This window comes from Choloepus didactylus, chromosome 4, assembly GCF_015220235.1.
Source record: "Choloepus didactylus isolate mChoDid1 chromosome 4, mChoDid1.pri, whole genome shotgun sequence".
NCBI lineage: Eukaryota > Metazoa > Chordata > Mammalia > Pilosa > Megalonychidae > Choloepus > Choloepus didactylus.
In genome coordinates, this window is record NC_051310.1 from 102139190 (window position 1) to 102156905 (window position 17716).

A 17716-nucleotide genomic window follows, 5' to 3' on the forward strand; every position below is an offset into this window, starting at 1 on the left:
ATTCGCAAAACAGAAATAGAGGCCAGTGTGGCTGGAGCTAGTGAACAGGATGAAGAGCAGCAGCAGATAAGGTATCCTCAACGTGTCACAGCCACTTCAGAGTCATCAGTTGGGAAGATAAAAATAAAACTATGACCAATGAGCTATTCATGGGAACTCATTTGTGGACTAGTAATGACCATTAGGAAACTTTCAACAGAAAAAAACAGAAACATGACTTAAGAAATGCCACAAGGGCAGAGGTTTCTGGATCAGAAAGGATCAGCATCAGAGACTTTGGCTGACAGTGCTCTCAGTCACCCCCAAGGCCACAGTGTTCAAGAAAGATCAGTATCTAGGGTTGGCTTGCCTGAACAAGGGACTATCTGAGATTTAAAAAGGAAATCTTAAAATACGGCACTCATAAATGAACTCTACACAGAAATGAATGTTTCTGGACATGCTTATTCTAATCTCTGTTCGATCTACACTTTTCAGACAGCCAGAGACATTTTTTAAAAAAAGCAACAACCTTAAATGTAAACGGATACCATAAAACCACACTCTCCTAAATAGAAATTTTAGAAAATTTTCCATGCTTAGCACTCTTCCTAGAATCACAAAATAAAAGTTATTAACTACATAGTTCAGCTGCTTTCCTTCCATAGCAAGCACAAAACAGCCTTTAGTTTCAAAGCACCTATAACATTAAATGATGCTACATTTTAAAAATAAAATGCACCTATTAAAACAGAATTAGCTTATCTTATTTCAAGGACAAACAATACTTTTCAGCCCCGAAAGATTCCCAGATATATTGTACATGCTACATAATGTTGACAAGACTTTTGTAATTGTGCATCCTGTCAAAATTCCCCAATTGTGCTGACCGCTATTGAACACATGCATTTTTTTTTCCTACAAAAGCATTCTGGTAAGGCACTAGTTATTCATTTTGAGGGAAAAAAAAGGGGGGGGAAACAGTAGGGAACAAAAGCTTTCTTTAGATGAGGTATAAAGCTATATATCTTCACTTAAGCCACATGCCATTAAAAAAAGAACATTGACATCCGAGATCTGGACTCTGAGACGGGACCCTGTGACCTACCTCTAACACTGACTAGCTGAGCAAGCATGGGAACGCTACTCACCACCTCCCTGAGCCTCATTTTTCCTCCATGGTAAAATAAGCCTGATACCAGATACCCTCACTGAAAGATGTAAAGACTAAATGGAATAAAATAGGTGAAGGTTAATGGAAACTGGTCTTATTATTTGGTAAGCACAATATCAGTAAGGCAAGTGGGGGTAAACAGATAATAGAAAAAAATAAAAATAATAATAAATTACTGGTTGTAGAGCTGAACACAATGTAAATGGTACCTTTGAATTGTTGAAAATATAAGGCAAGCTTCTTTGTTTTACCTATAAAGAAACAAAAGCCTGGAGAAGTTCAGTGACTAGCCCAAAGTCAAAAAGCAAGCAGAGGAAGAGCTAAAGCCTTGCTTAGCTCCTAAATGTGATATACATTTTATGGAACATTTTCATATAAACAGCCAAATGATCTTCACCACAAGATAATTAATTTTACTCATCAGAAAACACAAGACACCAAAATCAGCTAGTTAGTTAGTGGTGGGAACGTGAGTAAAACCATCAGTAGTGGAACCATGAGTAGTGGAACCATGAATATGGCCTTTTTTTAAAACCAGATGGAAACCTCTCGCTCACAACTTCACTAATACAGAAAAGTATGCCCCAGTGAAAAATCACAGTCTTTTATTCTGTTAACAATTATTTTTAAAGGCATACTGTAATGATATCAATGTTTCCATATTATATTAAACAGAATCAATCCACTTAAAACAAAAATGCTCATACTAAGAGCAAATTAAGTTCCCAAAGACAAGTTTTTTGACATTTTTCCCATGCTCAAGCCTCTGTTAATATTGGATTACTATAAGGTAGCAAGAATTATTTTTATTCTGTTTGTTCACAGACTATTTAAACAGAACAGCTGGGTTAGTGAGCTGCTGAATATTTTATCATAATCAAGTAGTCCTTTGTTGCTATCATTAACAACTCTAGTATTCACATACTTAAAAATTACTTAATCAGTCCTTTAAATTGTCTTTTCTTTCTTTCACATAGGATTTTCAAGCTAACCCTTCTGTAAATAGGTCAATGAGTTCTTGCATTTAAATCAAAATAACTGCTTTCATAAAATAATTATGGCACAAATACTGCTTTATTATGCAGCTGAAGGGACAGACAGGCTAGGAGACTGATTAAATTAAAAGGATTCAAGTGAAGATGAGCCAACTGAACAATAGAGCATCAAAATAGCAGTCACAGTTACAATATACATTTCTTCAATACAGGAAGAATTCTAGGTTTAATAAGAAAACATGGAACAACAATACAGGAAGTCAGAGCCCATGGCTCGTCCACCATGTGATGTTTTTCAGATCACTTGTACAAATAAATTAAGAACATGCTCCCTGAGTTCCCAACAGACTTCTGCCTAAGCTACTTTCAAAGAACTGAAAATGCTCAGATGCATAGAAGCAATTGCTGAGTTTTGTGACTAACAATTGCAAACACTGTTGATGGGCAGGTGAGAACAGAAAAGAACCATTCCATCGATACACAAATGAGCAGCAACCACTCATACTAATTTCTTATGAATGAGAGAGAAGAATAACTATATAATTTGGGTGGAGATCAAGCACTCTTGAAATAGTCATAGCCAGAGAGCCAAATTAACTGCTGAGCACAGGTCACAGGATTTCATTTGGAATCAATAAGGACAGCCACTGAATAGACCATGGCCTGAATGTATCAAGTTTTCTGGTGAACTAATATAGTGCATCTACCTTAACGTATATTGCCTATCTGTCCTCTGAGAATTTTTTAAACCTGCATTTGAAAATAATACAATTGTGAATCCCTTTTATCTAGCACTAAATTTATAGTATACTCTTTAGACAGGCAAAATGTAAGTAAGTGTGTTAGAGATTCGATTGAAAACACAAGGTCCAGCTTGTGACAAAGCATCACTATAGAGAACACTAAATCTCTTACAGCTTCCTCAGCTGTAGCTCTAAACATTGAGCCACAGAATTCAGAATGATCACCCTGAAGCATTTCATGGCTTCACAAAGACAGATAAATTTTGTAGAGCCCATTTTGTTTTGTATTCAAATTATCTAAAATCATTTGTAATTGGCTGTTAAGCAGCATAATCAATTACTGGGATACTCCATTCTTTAATCACCTTAGATATGCTGAAGTTTACTGCAAAATGGTCTTCTATTTAGAGCAACTCGCATTTAAAGCACTCCACTAATTACACCCTTCATTCAACACACACTTATTAAGCACTTCTCATGTGCCAGGAACTATTAGTGCGGGAAATACCATGCTGAATCAAATCACTGCTGTCTTGGGGGGCAGAGGGCGTGGCTTACAGACATGCAAACACTACATAATGGGACAAGTGCCATACTAGAGATGCGTTCAAATCACAACGGAAATATAGAGGAGGAAGGACTTGAAATCTTCCTGGGAAGTTAAAGAAAGGCTTGCCAGACTAGCTAATACTTTTAACTGTTCAGTAGGAGTTTGGTAGATATACTAGAGGTTGTTCATGATTATGGGAAAATGTATTAGACCCACAGCTTGTGAAAAGTTGTGTAGTAGAAAAGAGTACTTGTTTGGCTTGGCAAAAACAGATCTTGATAATAGATAAGGGTGAAAAAGTTAAGTAGTGACTAGATCAGGGCACAAAAGTTCTTCTACAGCACATGTTATGGTGTTTGGACTTTATCCTGATGATGTGAAGCACTGAAAGGTTTTGAGCAGGGGTGAGATAATAATTTCTGTTTTAGAGAAATCATTCTGGCCATACAACAAAAAGACAGATTGGAAGGAATATAGTCTGACATCACCTGAGTCTTGTAACCCTATTAAAAGATCATTAAGATCACTACCACCTTTGGATCAAGGCAACAGGATTTGACCCTCCTGTGGTCACACCTCCCTCCATGTAATGAGCAGCACAGAGGGCCAAGGAGAAATGACTTCCTGAATCTTATCCCTATAGACCACTCTTTACCTATCTGGAACTCCAGGATTCCCTGTTTAAATGGTCCTAAGCCCACTTCCAGGACAGGTCCTCACACAGGGGTAAGAGGCAACTGTTGGGGAAAATGGACGCTGTGGTGAAAACCTGGATATTCAGACTGGGGTATCCATATGTGTGTGGGAAGGAGCCAGGACTGGGAAATAAGAGGGGGCTGCAGGTCCAGATGGGAAGTTAGGAGCCAGCATTCCTGGCACCATCATATTCCAGCTCAGAACCATGAGAACACTAAGAATTATAAATTCAAATCTGGCCTTCCAAGTCATTGTGTATGTGTCAAGGTACAAGGATGGAACACGATTTTTTCATTTAGCAATTTGTAGGATTTTTAGCTTTTCAGTATTTAGATATGGTATATGGGCTCCATTATACTCTTGCACCAGGTCATACAAATGTTAGTACTATTTTGCAATAGCACAGACCAAAAAAAAATGATGAATCTCAAACAATAGCTAGAATTTATTGCTCATTTTTATTTGTCAGGCATGATATTAAGAATGCGATATCGTTTAATCTTCAAGAAAAACCCAAAGGACAGATTATTATCACTGTTATCCCCATTTTACAGATGAGGGAACAGGCTTAGCAAGATAGCTTCCCCAAAGTTACTACTACCTGTACTAAGGCACTGGGTATAGCAATGATAAATACCACAAAATTCATGGCAAGGGGCAAACTAATGCCCAGACAATTTTAAGAAACAGAGCCTAATCTTTTAAATAAGTAGCTCAGAAGAAAGAGCTGTTTGGTATCTAATCATTATATTTTCTACAGAGAAATTGGAAGAAGAAAAAGAAAGGAATTAAACATAACTCCACATCAATTTTCAAAAAGTGATTAAGCAACTCTTAAGTATCCCCAAGACACTTATCTAAATCACTTTAATTTTGGCAATCACCCTCCTTTGCGTTCAAGACATGCCTCTCTCTCTGAGTTAACCTTCCCAGACTCTTTCACTGGCTTCTCTTCCTTTGCTACCCTTTAAAGAGCATTTTCATTATTCTCCAGATCTTTACTTGGTCTCTTCTTGCTCTTGGCACATACTTTCCCTGCATGATCTCATCACTGCCATGACTCCCACGATCACCTCCACACCAATCACTCCTACACCTATACTCTAACCCAAATTTCTCTCATGAACTCACACTTACTGGACCATCATGCTGAGAGGACAACCATTAGGCATCCCTAATGCAAACGGCCCAAAAGTAAATACTTTGTGTTTGCAAATGGCATCAACCATATCCTAAATCCCTCAAACTAGAGATTTAAGAGCCATGTTTAATTTCTATAATCTAAGATCATATGAATTGCACCTGTGATAAAACACTTCCCCCTGCCTACAAATTTTCTGGATAGCCACCATTTGGAGAATACTATGGGAGAAGTACTCATATCAAATCCCTCTGCGCTTGGGATCATCCTCACATCCAAGAAGTTCAGAGAAAGAAAACAAAAAGTGAAAAAATAGAAAATAGAAGACTAATAGAGGATAGAGTGGCAATATTTGCAAATCTACTGATGATCCCCAAGATCTGCTCTATCAAAAGAGAACGGCATGTGTTCTCCTGAAATACAGTCACATCTTATTACTCTTTTATCCTGAGGGTCAAGAACAGTGTTTGGCACATTGTACAACTCAAAATAAGCCTGCTGAATGAATGCAAATGTTCAAGTATAAAATTTTTCTGTTAGAAATAAGAAAAGATAGATTTAAAGTACATAGCATCAATAAGCAAGCTAAATTCTGAGCTTACTGATTTGATAGGAAAAACAGAATGTATTAAAGTACCAGTGGTTGAGAGAGAAAAAAAATAGTCAGGAATTATTAATAGAAAAAAATACTATTTACTAACTAAATACACTTTAAAATGGTATAAATGGCAAATTTTATGTTTTGTGTGTTTAAGCACAATTTTTAAAAATGCAAAAAAAAAAAAAATTACTTACAGGTTACAAAACTCTTCCTAACATTGATGATACACCCATAACTACTTTGTGAATACTAACATACAATTAAACTCATAACAGAAAGACACAAATTACAGAAGAAAAACAAAAAAGAAGTAGATTAGCCCACAGACCCCTGAAAAGCTCTAGAATTGGAGATACAAAGTACTGAAAAGCTCATAAGTTCCCGAGCGCTCACCGGGTCTGGTGTGGTCTTGTTGGCGGCTCCGCGTCGCCCTCCGCCTGCTCTCGCTTGGCCGCCCTGCGCGTCCCGTATCCGCCCCAGGTGCTCGAGTAGAGGGACTGAGTCCCCGGTTCGTCTGGAGTAGAGTTCCCAGCGGCCGTTGGCAGAGATGCCTGGGAAGAAGACGCGCAAGAACGCGCAGCCGAGCCGTGCGCGGACTCCGGCAGAGCTCGAGGTTGAGTGTGCTACTCAACTCAGGAGAATTGGAGACAAACTGAATTTCCGGCAGAAGCTTCTGAACCTGATAGCCAAACTCTTCTGCTCAGGAACCTGACTGCTTCAGAAACATACAAATGAGGGGACTTTTTTCAAATGGAAGACTTCCCATCGGTGCAAATTTCATCAATTACAGGCGAGAACATGAGGAGCACATCATTTGCTTTTGGATGCCCTTGAAAATGAAGAGGGAATATTTCAAAAAATGAATTGCTGTTGGAGGTTTCCCAGAAGTCATTCGTTGGGGATATGAGAACATTATAACGATATTTTGTTTGTATTAGAGCAAGAATGGGAGAGCCTTGAAAATAGGGAAGTGATATTTATGCATTTATTTTTGTTTAGAGAATTGGTCTAGTATTTCTGCTGAAGGTTGCTGCTCAGCCTAATGTAAGAGGAGTTGACAGATGATGAGACTGTAGGTAGGTGTAGGGGAAGACACAGGATATGTTTAATTTTTGTCTCTAGTTTTGGATGACAACTCCAAGACAATGTATAATATCTGGTCCACACATATTATATTGTTAAAAATTAAGTTTTCATTCTGAGAACACGGAACATCATAGTGAATGTTGATTCCTAAAGATCTATAAAATGCCCTTTCTCAGTCAGTGTGCACCCTGTAAAAACTGGTCTTTTACCCACTGAAGGTGAACATGTTTGTACATGGTTGTTTAAAGGCAAGTAACCCACAAATCTAAATAGGTGTTAGCATGATACACCGGTGCAGAGGGTTAACAGTGGTATGGGAAAACTACCCATTACGTTTTAATGACTCTTTTTAATGGGAATATCTTTCCAACTCTACACTAATACTAGGGATGAATAATTAGCAGCTGATAAGAGATCTGGGATTTATTATATTATGATAATTGTTTAAAGTTGAGAGTGATGATGATAGTACAACTAAGAAGATTATGTAAGAAACAGACCGTTTATCTTGGGATAGAATATATGTTAAGTCAAGTTAGGAACCCACTACTTAATGAATCAAGCCCTCGACTTGAGGCTTGCTCTTGTGAAATTTAGGGTTGTAAATAGGAGGCTGAGCCCTCCTATAATTATGTCTAAGAGGCACCTCCAGAAAACCTCTTTGCTGCTCAGATGTGGCCTTTCTCTCTCTTAAACCCAACTCATTAACTGCCTCCCCCCCCCCCCACCTCCCACAAGGGGCATGACTCTCAGGAATGAGCCAGGCCCTTGCAGTGAGGTATAGACCAAAGGGGAAAAAAAAAGAAAGATAACAAGCTGAGGTCACAGTGGCTGAGAGATCCCAAATAGAGTCAAAAGGCTATCCTGGAGATTACTTCTATGCAAGTTCCAGCTCGATAGTCCATATGTCCACAGTAAGCCATGCCCTTACTAACGAAGTCCCCAAATACCTAGGTCCCTACCTGAGATTCTATAAAAGATGCACTCACTCAGTTTTATCTTTCAGAAACTTAGTGTTCCTAATCCACCAGTGTTCCTATACCTGGAAAGTCCTAAAACCCATACTGTCAACACCCCCTTTCAATGTGAACAATTTAGGGTGCCCACTGCCTTGTTACCCCTGAAGGTGGAGAAAGATTAAGTGAGGAGAAGGGATAGCAGCAGACAAGATAAGATTGAACGAAGGTCTATGAATACTGAAACTATATAATTATATATATATTTTTGGACGCTGTGGTGTTGGAATGGCTGGAAGGAGGTAAATCACATGGTGGAACTGGCCTATAGCATCCTTTGGGATTTGCTCTAGCTGCTCATTGAATTGTTCCTTGAAGGTCTTCACCTTTTTGTATATACCTTCTATTATATACTCGGGAAGGGACTGAGACTGGAACTGTAACCCATAACAATTTTTGAAATTGCCTATGTGACTGCTTTTGAGCTGTACGTCGAGAGATGACACCTTTATGTATGTTATACTTTATAATAATGGAAATAGCTGAAATTGTGGAATTGTAACCTATGACATTCTCAGATTTGCCCCCTGACTACCTGTGAAATCATGCTTTGAAAGTTATCACAGTTATGTATCTAGGTTTAAGTTCACAATAAAAAATTTAAAAAAAAAAAAAAACAAAAAAAAAACAAAGTACTGAAAAGGCTGTGGGGAGGAGAAAAGCCTGAAAATAGGAAAATTAGTTGAATGTCTCAGAAGCAAACAGACCCCTACAGTCGCCAACCCGACACTAAAAAGCAGACAAATACCCATTCCTGCATCATACCTCAAGAAGAATGGAAGTTTGGGGCACATGGAGTCAGGGGTGAGGCTGCAGCCTAGAAAGAGGAGGTGCCCAACAGCCTGCATTCTGAATGACGAAAGCCACCACTCCCCCACGCAGTGTCCAGAACATCAGCAGCTAGGAGTATATCTTTGAAGTGGGAAACTGGAAGATCTTTCCGGAAAACTTGAACCACCACAGAGAAAATACTAACAGTTGACTGAGAGTTGGGGGTATCCCAACAACAACAAAAAACAGTGCTCTGCAATACTGTAAGCATAATGAGCAAAGCTGAATGTGAGTATGGTTGAAAGAGGAACACTACAGTCATGTATGTCACCAGAAGGAAAGCTAGAGGATAAAAACTGGGATTGCATAATTTAGCAAAACCTAGAATGGATGATGATGGTGGTTAACTGTACAAACATAAGAAATTTTTTACATGAACTAGAACAAATGTATGTTACTATTACAAAGTGTTAATAATGGGGTGGTATTTGGGTAAAATACAATTAATGCAAACTAATATCTATAGTTAACAGTAACATTGTAATATTCTTTCATTAATTGTAACAAAGGCACTATACCAAAGCTAAATGTCAATAATAGGGGGATACAAGGGAGTGGTATAGTTTTGTGTGTGTTTCTGGTTTTTTTCTGGAATAAATAGGAATGTTCTCATATAAACTGTGGTGGTGAATGCATAACTATGTGATTATACCAGGAGCCACTGATTGTGCACATAGGAAGAACTGGATGGTGTGTGAATAAAACTTTTAAAAAATCTGATAGATCAGCTGACAGTGAAGTCCAACAGTCAACAAGCCTATTCACACAGCTTTCAATCAACTTTTTAGTACCTCACTCATAAATGACTGAACAGCCAAGGATCACTAGATATTTGAGGATAATCTCCAATATCAAAGGGAAAGAACAAAACTAAAAAGGAATTCAGAAGAAACAGACAATGCAGGGAACAGAAGAAAACTTTTAAAAAAATCAAGATCTATAAAACAAGAGCTGGGTGATATAAAATGTCAATCAGGAAGTGGAATATAAAAAACTGAAATCTCTCAAAGTTGAACAAGAAGAAAAAGACAACAGAAGAGGAAAAAAGATAAGAATATTTAGGAATCAATCCAGGAGCTCAACTATCCATGTAATAGGAATTCCAGAAGAGCACAGGAAACTGCATAGAAGAAATGATCAAAGAAATATAAGAAACTACTCAGATCTGAAGGACTTAAGATTCCAGATTGAAACTGCTGCCAAATACCCACCACAATGAATGAAGAAGACCCATATGAAAGCACATCAAAAAGAAATTACAGAAGACCAAGGATTGAGCAAAATTTCTGAGGTGGAGTGGGGGAACAAGTAATAAACAAAGGATCATGAATCAAAATGACATCCGGTATCTCAATGGCAACACTGGAAGTTGAAGGACAAGGTAGCAATGCCTTCATAATTATATATGAAAAATTCTCAACTTTTGAATTTTATATCCATTGAAATTATCAATTAAATAGTATGAAGACATTATCATATACGGTAAGTTTCCAAAAAATGCACCTCCTTCACATTCTTTCTCAGGAAATTTCTAATAGATGGGCTCTGTCAAAACAAGTCAATATATATAGAAAAAGACACAGGAACTAGGAGAAATGAAGGCAAGTCTAAGGACAATTGTGCAGCAATCCTAGCAAGCATCAACTCCAAAATCAACCAAGAGGAAACAGGGCTCCAGGCAGAGTTCTTGTGGGGGGAAATGGAATTGATAATCTGATATATTTGACCATGTGGAAAACTACATTGAGGCTGTTAAAAAGGTGTGGGAAGAATTCGCAATATGTTTAAAACAAACAAACTTAGCAAGCAAAAAAATTAGATAATCAACTCCAAGGAACATACAAAGCTATTCATGAAAAGGAGTATAATTATAGTATACTAATTGATTCAGCTGTAATCAATATTTACATAAATAAAAATAAAAATACTGAATACTGATTGAGCCACAAATAATGTAGATTGAAATTACGTAGGGAGAACAGACGAACAGAAAGCTAGGAGAAGGCATAGGGAGGTGCAATGTAAGAGAGCTAAATTCTCATCTACATTAACAAGAAGTCAATGATAAAACAAAAATTTAGAATCAAGAGATAGCAATAAAAGCACCAATAGAAAAATGGAGATAAATACCAGAAGCATAATCTAAAACAACTGAAAATTGCTATTTCTGAAGAAGAAAACTGGGTGATAAGAAGGGGACTGCTATTTCTTGTTATAATATAAGCCTGTTAAGGTTATCTGGATTTTTAAATGAGTGATACGTATGTACATACATACATATATACGCACATATGATAGGTGTGTGAATGTATGTATGTAACTTCAATAAAAAATAAATAATTTCAAAGGTAGACAGATGCCTGTGTGTACATTACTTTTTAAAATAAGAAACCTCAAGAAATCATTAATAGCAGTTATCTTTGGGGAGATAGAAGCTTTCATTTTTCATCTTGTATCTATCAGTGCTGTTTGAATTTCCTAACATTATCCATGCATAGCTTTATTTTCTTCATTATACTTCTTTGTAGCAAAAAAAAAAGTTATCCTGAAAAATAATATTGAATCAAATGTAACAAATGTACTGTACTAATGCAAGGTGTTAATAATAGGGTGGTTTTTCCGTAAACCCACAACTTCTCTAATAAAAAAAAATAATATTGCAAATTAGTATTTACATACCATACACATAGAAAAATGAATACTTGTGCCTATAAACCTAAGTTTTTTTATGATACATAGTACTGACCTGAAACTTTACAACTTTATAATGTTTCAAGAAGATCTGAAGTAAATCTTTGACAGACAAAAAATATTTCCCATATAAGAGAGATATACCTGAGTCAGGATCAACTTCTAGAAAGGCAAAGTAATTTTTAAAGAGATATGTCAACCAGATATTGAGGACAGCTTGGTAAAAAATGATAAACCATATAGTGAAAGATCAATATCAATGTGTGGACTAAGGCAGACATTTGTCATACACAAATGAGCTGCTATACTTTATAGCTTTTCTCATTAGCATAGAGAGATGCATTAACCTCACATTAAATAAAGAATAAACACTGTAGCAAGCAGCCGTTGGCTAATGACGAGAAAACCATGGACCTTTGAGGACAACGTCCCATCCAGCTGTAAGCATGGAAGCAGCAAACACATGTATTGCTTTTCAATAGCAACCCAAATAGCCATGAAAAAGAAGCTCTTCAGCTTTTATGTCATTTTTTAGCAAAGACTTTCCAAATATCAATCACATATTCTAAACAGGACACTTAGAAAAGTTCACACTAAATAAGCAGAAGTCAAAATACATAACTGCATTTTACTCTCATGCCATTTTTCTTTGTATCAATATCCAATGTAAAGAGAATGGCAAACCAGGCAGATTGCCTTCTGCCCCCAATCACTTACATTATTCGTTCCTTTTTTTCTGTCCCCATTTCACTACCTCTTTTTCTCCCTACCATATCTCATCCCCAAGATTTTCGTATTACCTAGGACCTCTGCTGCAATGTTCTCCCAGGTCAGCCTGTGTCAAAATTTATTGTATCTATTACACTTTTCCAGAATGTCACATGATCTATTATCCAGCAACCACATACATCCTTATCTCCTTGCCTTTTCCCCTTCCTCCTATCTGAGACTGATGCATCTACCTAACCTCAAGACCATACCCTCTCCTGCCTTCTCAGAAACCCTTCAAATACCTTTTACCTCTCCTATATCCATAAACTTTCTCTTGTCATTGGCATCTTTCCCTCATTACATAAATACATTTAAGTTTCTAAAAACAAAATAAAACCCTTACTTAAAAGGTAAATAAAAGCTAGTGTATGGAACTTACCCTATAGTGTCCTCCTTTTAGTGCCTGCCTTTTCACTCTCCTTCCCTTTACCCAACCACTGCCCAACCCACAGTGATGTGACTCTGCAGACATCATTACATTAATTCAAGGGTCTGGAGAGGCCTAAGGTCTGTGGATGGAATTCAGGAGATCCATGAACATGGATGGGAAAATAAATTATATCTTTTATTTTCTCTAACCTCTAAATCACTATAATTATTAGGCCTGCCACCATATCTTACTGTGTGTTGTATTAAATAAGCACATATTACTTTATCACAAATAGTGTGATAATAATATTTTTAAATAATTGGTTTCCTCTATAATTCTATGTATTTTATTTTATCCATCTCTGGCAGGTCATATTTTTCAAAAATGCCACAAAAATATCTCGCATTCCACATCGATGTGAATTTACTACTCCCCCATAAAGATACGGAATCTGATTCTTTCTCCTTAAATCCAGACTGCTGTTTAACTTGCTTGTAACCAACAGAGTGTAGTGGAAGTGATGCTGAGTAACTTGAAATGCTAAATCAGGAAAGTCATGTGGGTTCTAGACTAGGTTTGGGGCAGTTTTGCATAGCGATAGTTACCAGAATTGAATTTGACACCTAGAACTGGGGTGCCTATAAAAAAAAACCTAAAACATGTGACACTGGCTTTGGGACTGCGTGGTAAGTAAAAGCTGGAAGGGTCTTGAAGGCATTATTAGCAAAAGCCTGATGAGCCTTGAGGAGACTGTTGGAGAGAAAAAGTGAATAAAATATTGGAAGCTGGAGGAAAGAAGATTTTGTAATGAAGCAACACAAAATTTAGCAAAACTGTTGCGTGTGGTAAGATAAAAAACAAAAATTGTTGCTAGTGAACTGTAACTTCTAGCAAAGGTAATTTCCAAGCAGAATGTCCTAATCAACAACTGGTTTCTTTTATCTGTGTAAGGTGCAGATAGAGAGATGGACTAAAGAAGAAATTATTCTCTTGTCAAGAATTCAGAGGAAATATAAAGAAACCAGGAATTGCTGGACTCAAAAATAAAACTATCTCTCATCCACAATCTCTCCCAACAGAGGAAGTTCAAAGTAAGAAATGGTTTTAGGGCAAATACAGGGTGCTGAAAGGAAAATCTGGTCTTAAGGTAAAGATAAAGCCAAGGGTGTTACTGTAAAATCCTTTAACCCTTGGTTTCTCTCCTGGTTTCTCCTTCTTGATTTCCTTCCCACTGCCTTTTTCTGCACCTGTCCACTAAAACTAGATGTTCCCAGGGGTTTTATCCTCAATCATGAACAATTTATTCTTCCACCACTCCTGGAAATCTGTTAACCCCAAAATATCTGCCCCCACCCTCAAGCCCCAACCTCACTCCAAGAACTGCAGACACATCTCGACTTGAAGATCTCAGAGAAACCACAAAGTATACATGTCAAAATCTTATCTAAAGAAAAATGAAGTTGGAAGACTCACACTTCCTGATCTTAACACTTATTATGAAGCCACACTAATCAAAACAGCATGGTACTGGCACAAGGACAGACATATAGACCAAGGAAATTGAATTGAGAGCTCAGGAATCAACCTTCCCATTTATGGTCAACTGAATTTTGACAAGGCGACAAAGACATTCAGTTGGGAAAGAACAGCCTCTTCAACAAATGGTGCAGAGGGGGAGGAAAGTGCTGATCTCCATTTGTCAAAGAATAAGGTGGACCCCTCCCTCACACCACATACAAAAATCAAGTCAGAACTATATCAAACTCCTAGAAGAAAACATAGGGAAGCATCTTCAGGACCTTGTGTTAGACAATGGTTTTGACTTTATACCCAAAGCACTAGCAACAAGAACAAAAATAGTTAAATGGGACCACATCAAAATTAAAAACTTGTGTGCCTCAAAGGACTTTATCATGAAAGCAAAATGACAACCTACACAATGGGAGAAAATATTTGGAAATCACATGTCCAATAAGGGTTTAATATCCAGAAGCTCAGTCTTAGAAATGTCACACAGGAAAAATGGAGAGAACTATGAGAAACCTCTAGGGTGATAAAGGCACATTTTGAACTGGTATATGTGGGGTGATGGTTTTGGTCTGAGACAAGGGGTAGCCCATTAAACTATGGGATAACAAAACAGAAAAGGAACTACTGAGGTTCTTCTTTTGCCTCTCTTGGGTCCCAGAGCCCATAAGCACATAAGCCGACCCATATGTGCATTACTTAGACTTCTAGGGTCCTCAGGAAAGAAAAATCAGGAGCTGAGAAAAAAACAGTTAGATATAAACTAACCTTCCATGGCTGCTTCTTCACATCCCCTTCTCTTCCAACACAAACCCTAGGGCTGGGCAACTGTAAGGCAGCTTCTTCCTCAAGAGAAACAGGTGAAGACAATCTGAGGTCATGCTGTGCAGGCTGAGGACTGACACAAGCTCTCTGATGCCTGGGGCTCCTCACCTCCAGCTTCTGATATCACTGGGACTGACATAAACTGGGATTTGAACCTCCCCATACAAGCAGTGTATGACAGAGTAAAATATACCAAAAATAAATATAAATCAAGATGAGTAAAACCTATAATAGGAAATTATAAAATGTTATTATGATATTTTAAAAAAGGCTAAAAACATGGAGTGATAAACCAGCTTATGGATGATTAATCTCACGAAGTTACCAATTCTCTCTGAATTGATCTATACATTCAATATAATTCAAATCAAAATTCCCAAAGAACTTTTCATGAAACATGATTCTGAAATTAATATGGAAAAGTACAGGATCAAGAATGTCAGGAAACTTCTAAAGGAGAAATTTTCTGTGCTAAATATGTGAACATATTATGAACCTACTATAATTAAGACAGTGTGATATTGGCACAGGGATAAATAAACTAATGGAATTGAACATTGTACAGGAAAAAAAAAACACAAGAAAACAATTCAAATGAGATGGCAGGTCAAATCCTGGGAATAAGAGGGATCGTCCTGGGAATAAGAGCTAAATAAATTATATTCCATGTTTAAGAAAAAGAGATGAAATTTGATCATCACATCATATGAAAAATCAACACCAGATGAATCAAAGACTTAAATGTCAAAAACAACTTTAAAAAACTTAGTGGAAAAGACGAACATCTTTTGACCTGGGAGTGGGAAAGATTTCTTAAACAAGACAACATAAATTTGATTATATTAAAATTAAGATCCAATGTTCATCAGAAAACACCTTAAAGAAAGTGAAAATACAAGTTATAAGCTGAGAGAAAGTATACATGGTACACAAAAATTTTAATGGATTATTACTGAGAATATTTAAGGAACTCCTAAAAGTCAATAACACCTCCCCACAGAAACATACAAAACTTGGCCAGAAAAATAGGCAAAGACAATGAACAAGCATTTCACAGCAGAACACATACCTACAAAAAACAAATACATGGAAAAGTGTATAACATCACTGGGGATCAGAGAAATTCAAAATAAGACCACTTGTCAGAAAAAATAATGAAAGACTTTGAAATGAACAATAACAACAAAAAAAAGACTAGGAATTACCTCCTTGATTCACTCACCATTACCCTCATTTTTTATTGTCTTTGAGTTATTTTTCAACTCCATAAATTATAGAAAACTGGATAATGTGAATTACTCTTGTTCACAGAAATGTAAATTAGCTGTGTCCAGTGGAATGCAATTGAAAATTTCCTGGTATTTAGACTAGTTTTTGCAACCTATTTGAAAAATTCATTTCAGCATTCCTTTACACTATATAAATGTCTCTGAATTTTCCTTTGAACTGGTTTTAACATCTTACCGGTTCTCTCACTGAGTAAAATAAAATATTTGACAAGTGTTCATTTCATATCTGTATAAGAGTCATGATTATATCCTCTTTTAAAAATTATACTTTGACACCACAATTAGAATTCAAGGTTACTCATTTATGATAAAAACTCCCAGCAAACAAGAAATAGAAGGGAATTTCCTCAGTCTAAGGACAATACAGTGAAAGACTGAAACCTTCCTCGCCTAAATCAATCAAGAATCTCTGTTCTCACCACTACTATTCAATACTGTACTAGAGGTTCTTGTCAGTACAACAATAGGGCAAGGAAAAGAAATCAAACATACAGATTGAAAGGAATAAGTAAGTCTTTACTTAAACCATCATAAGGTACATAGTAATGCCTACGGGAAAAAAAGGCTACTAGAACTAATAAATTAAGGCCAATATTTAAAAGTCAATTGCGGTGAGGCGGGGCAAGATGGCAGACTGGTGAGCTGTATGTTTTAGTTACTCCTCCAGGAAAGTAGGTAGAAAGCCAGGAACTGCGTGGACTGGACACCACAGAGCAATCTGACTTTGGGCACACTTCATACAACACTCATGAAAACGTGGAACTGCTGAGATCAGCGAAATCTGTAAGTTTTTGCGGCCAGGGGACCCGCGCCCCTCCCTGCCAGGCTCAGTCCCGTGGGAGGAGGGGCTGTCAGCTCTGGGAAGGAGAAGGGAGAACTGCAGTGGCAGCCCTTATCGGAAACTCATTCTACTGATCCAAACTCCAACCATAGATAGACTGAGACCAGACACCAGAGAATCTGACAGCAGCCAGCCCAGCAGAGAGGAGACAGGCATAGAAAAAAAACAACATGAAAAACTCCAAAATAAAAGCGGAGGATTTTTGGAGTTCTGGTGAATATAGAAGGGGGAAGGGCAGAGCTCAGGCTGGAGCCCAGGCCCTGAGGCGCATATGCAAATCCCGAAGAAAAGCTGATCTCTCTGCCCTGTGGACCTTTCCTTAATGGCCCTGGTTGCTTTGTCTCTTAGAATTTCAATAACCCATTAGATCTCTGAGGAGGGCCCTTTATTTTTTTTTTTTTTTAAACCTTTTTTCTTTTTCTAAAACAATTACTCTAAGAAGCCCAATACAGAAAGCTTCAAAGACCTGCAATTTGGGCAGGTCAAGTCAAGAGCAGAACTAGGAGAGCTCTGAGACAAAACGCAATAATCCAGTGGCTGAGAAAATTCACTAAACACCACAACTTCCCAAGAAAAGGGGGGTGTCCACT

General features: G+C 37.4%; 1 protein-coding gene across 1 annotated transcript; it reads left to right on the forward strand.

Annotated features, from left to right (window-relative positions):
- Positions 1-6259: 6259 nt before the first annotated feature.
- LOC119531751 (phorbol-12-myristate-13-acetate-induced protein 1) lies at positions 6260-7591 on the forward strand. The gene has a single exon (XM_037833338.1). It carries the CDS (start codon positions 6427-6429, stop codon positions 6589-6591), a length of 165 nt encoding a protein of 54 aa, XP_037689266.1. The 5' UTR covers positions 6260-6426; the 3' UTR covers positions 6592-7591.
- The last annotated feature ends 10125 nt before the right edge of the window (positions 7592-17716 follow it).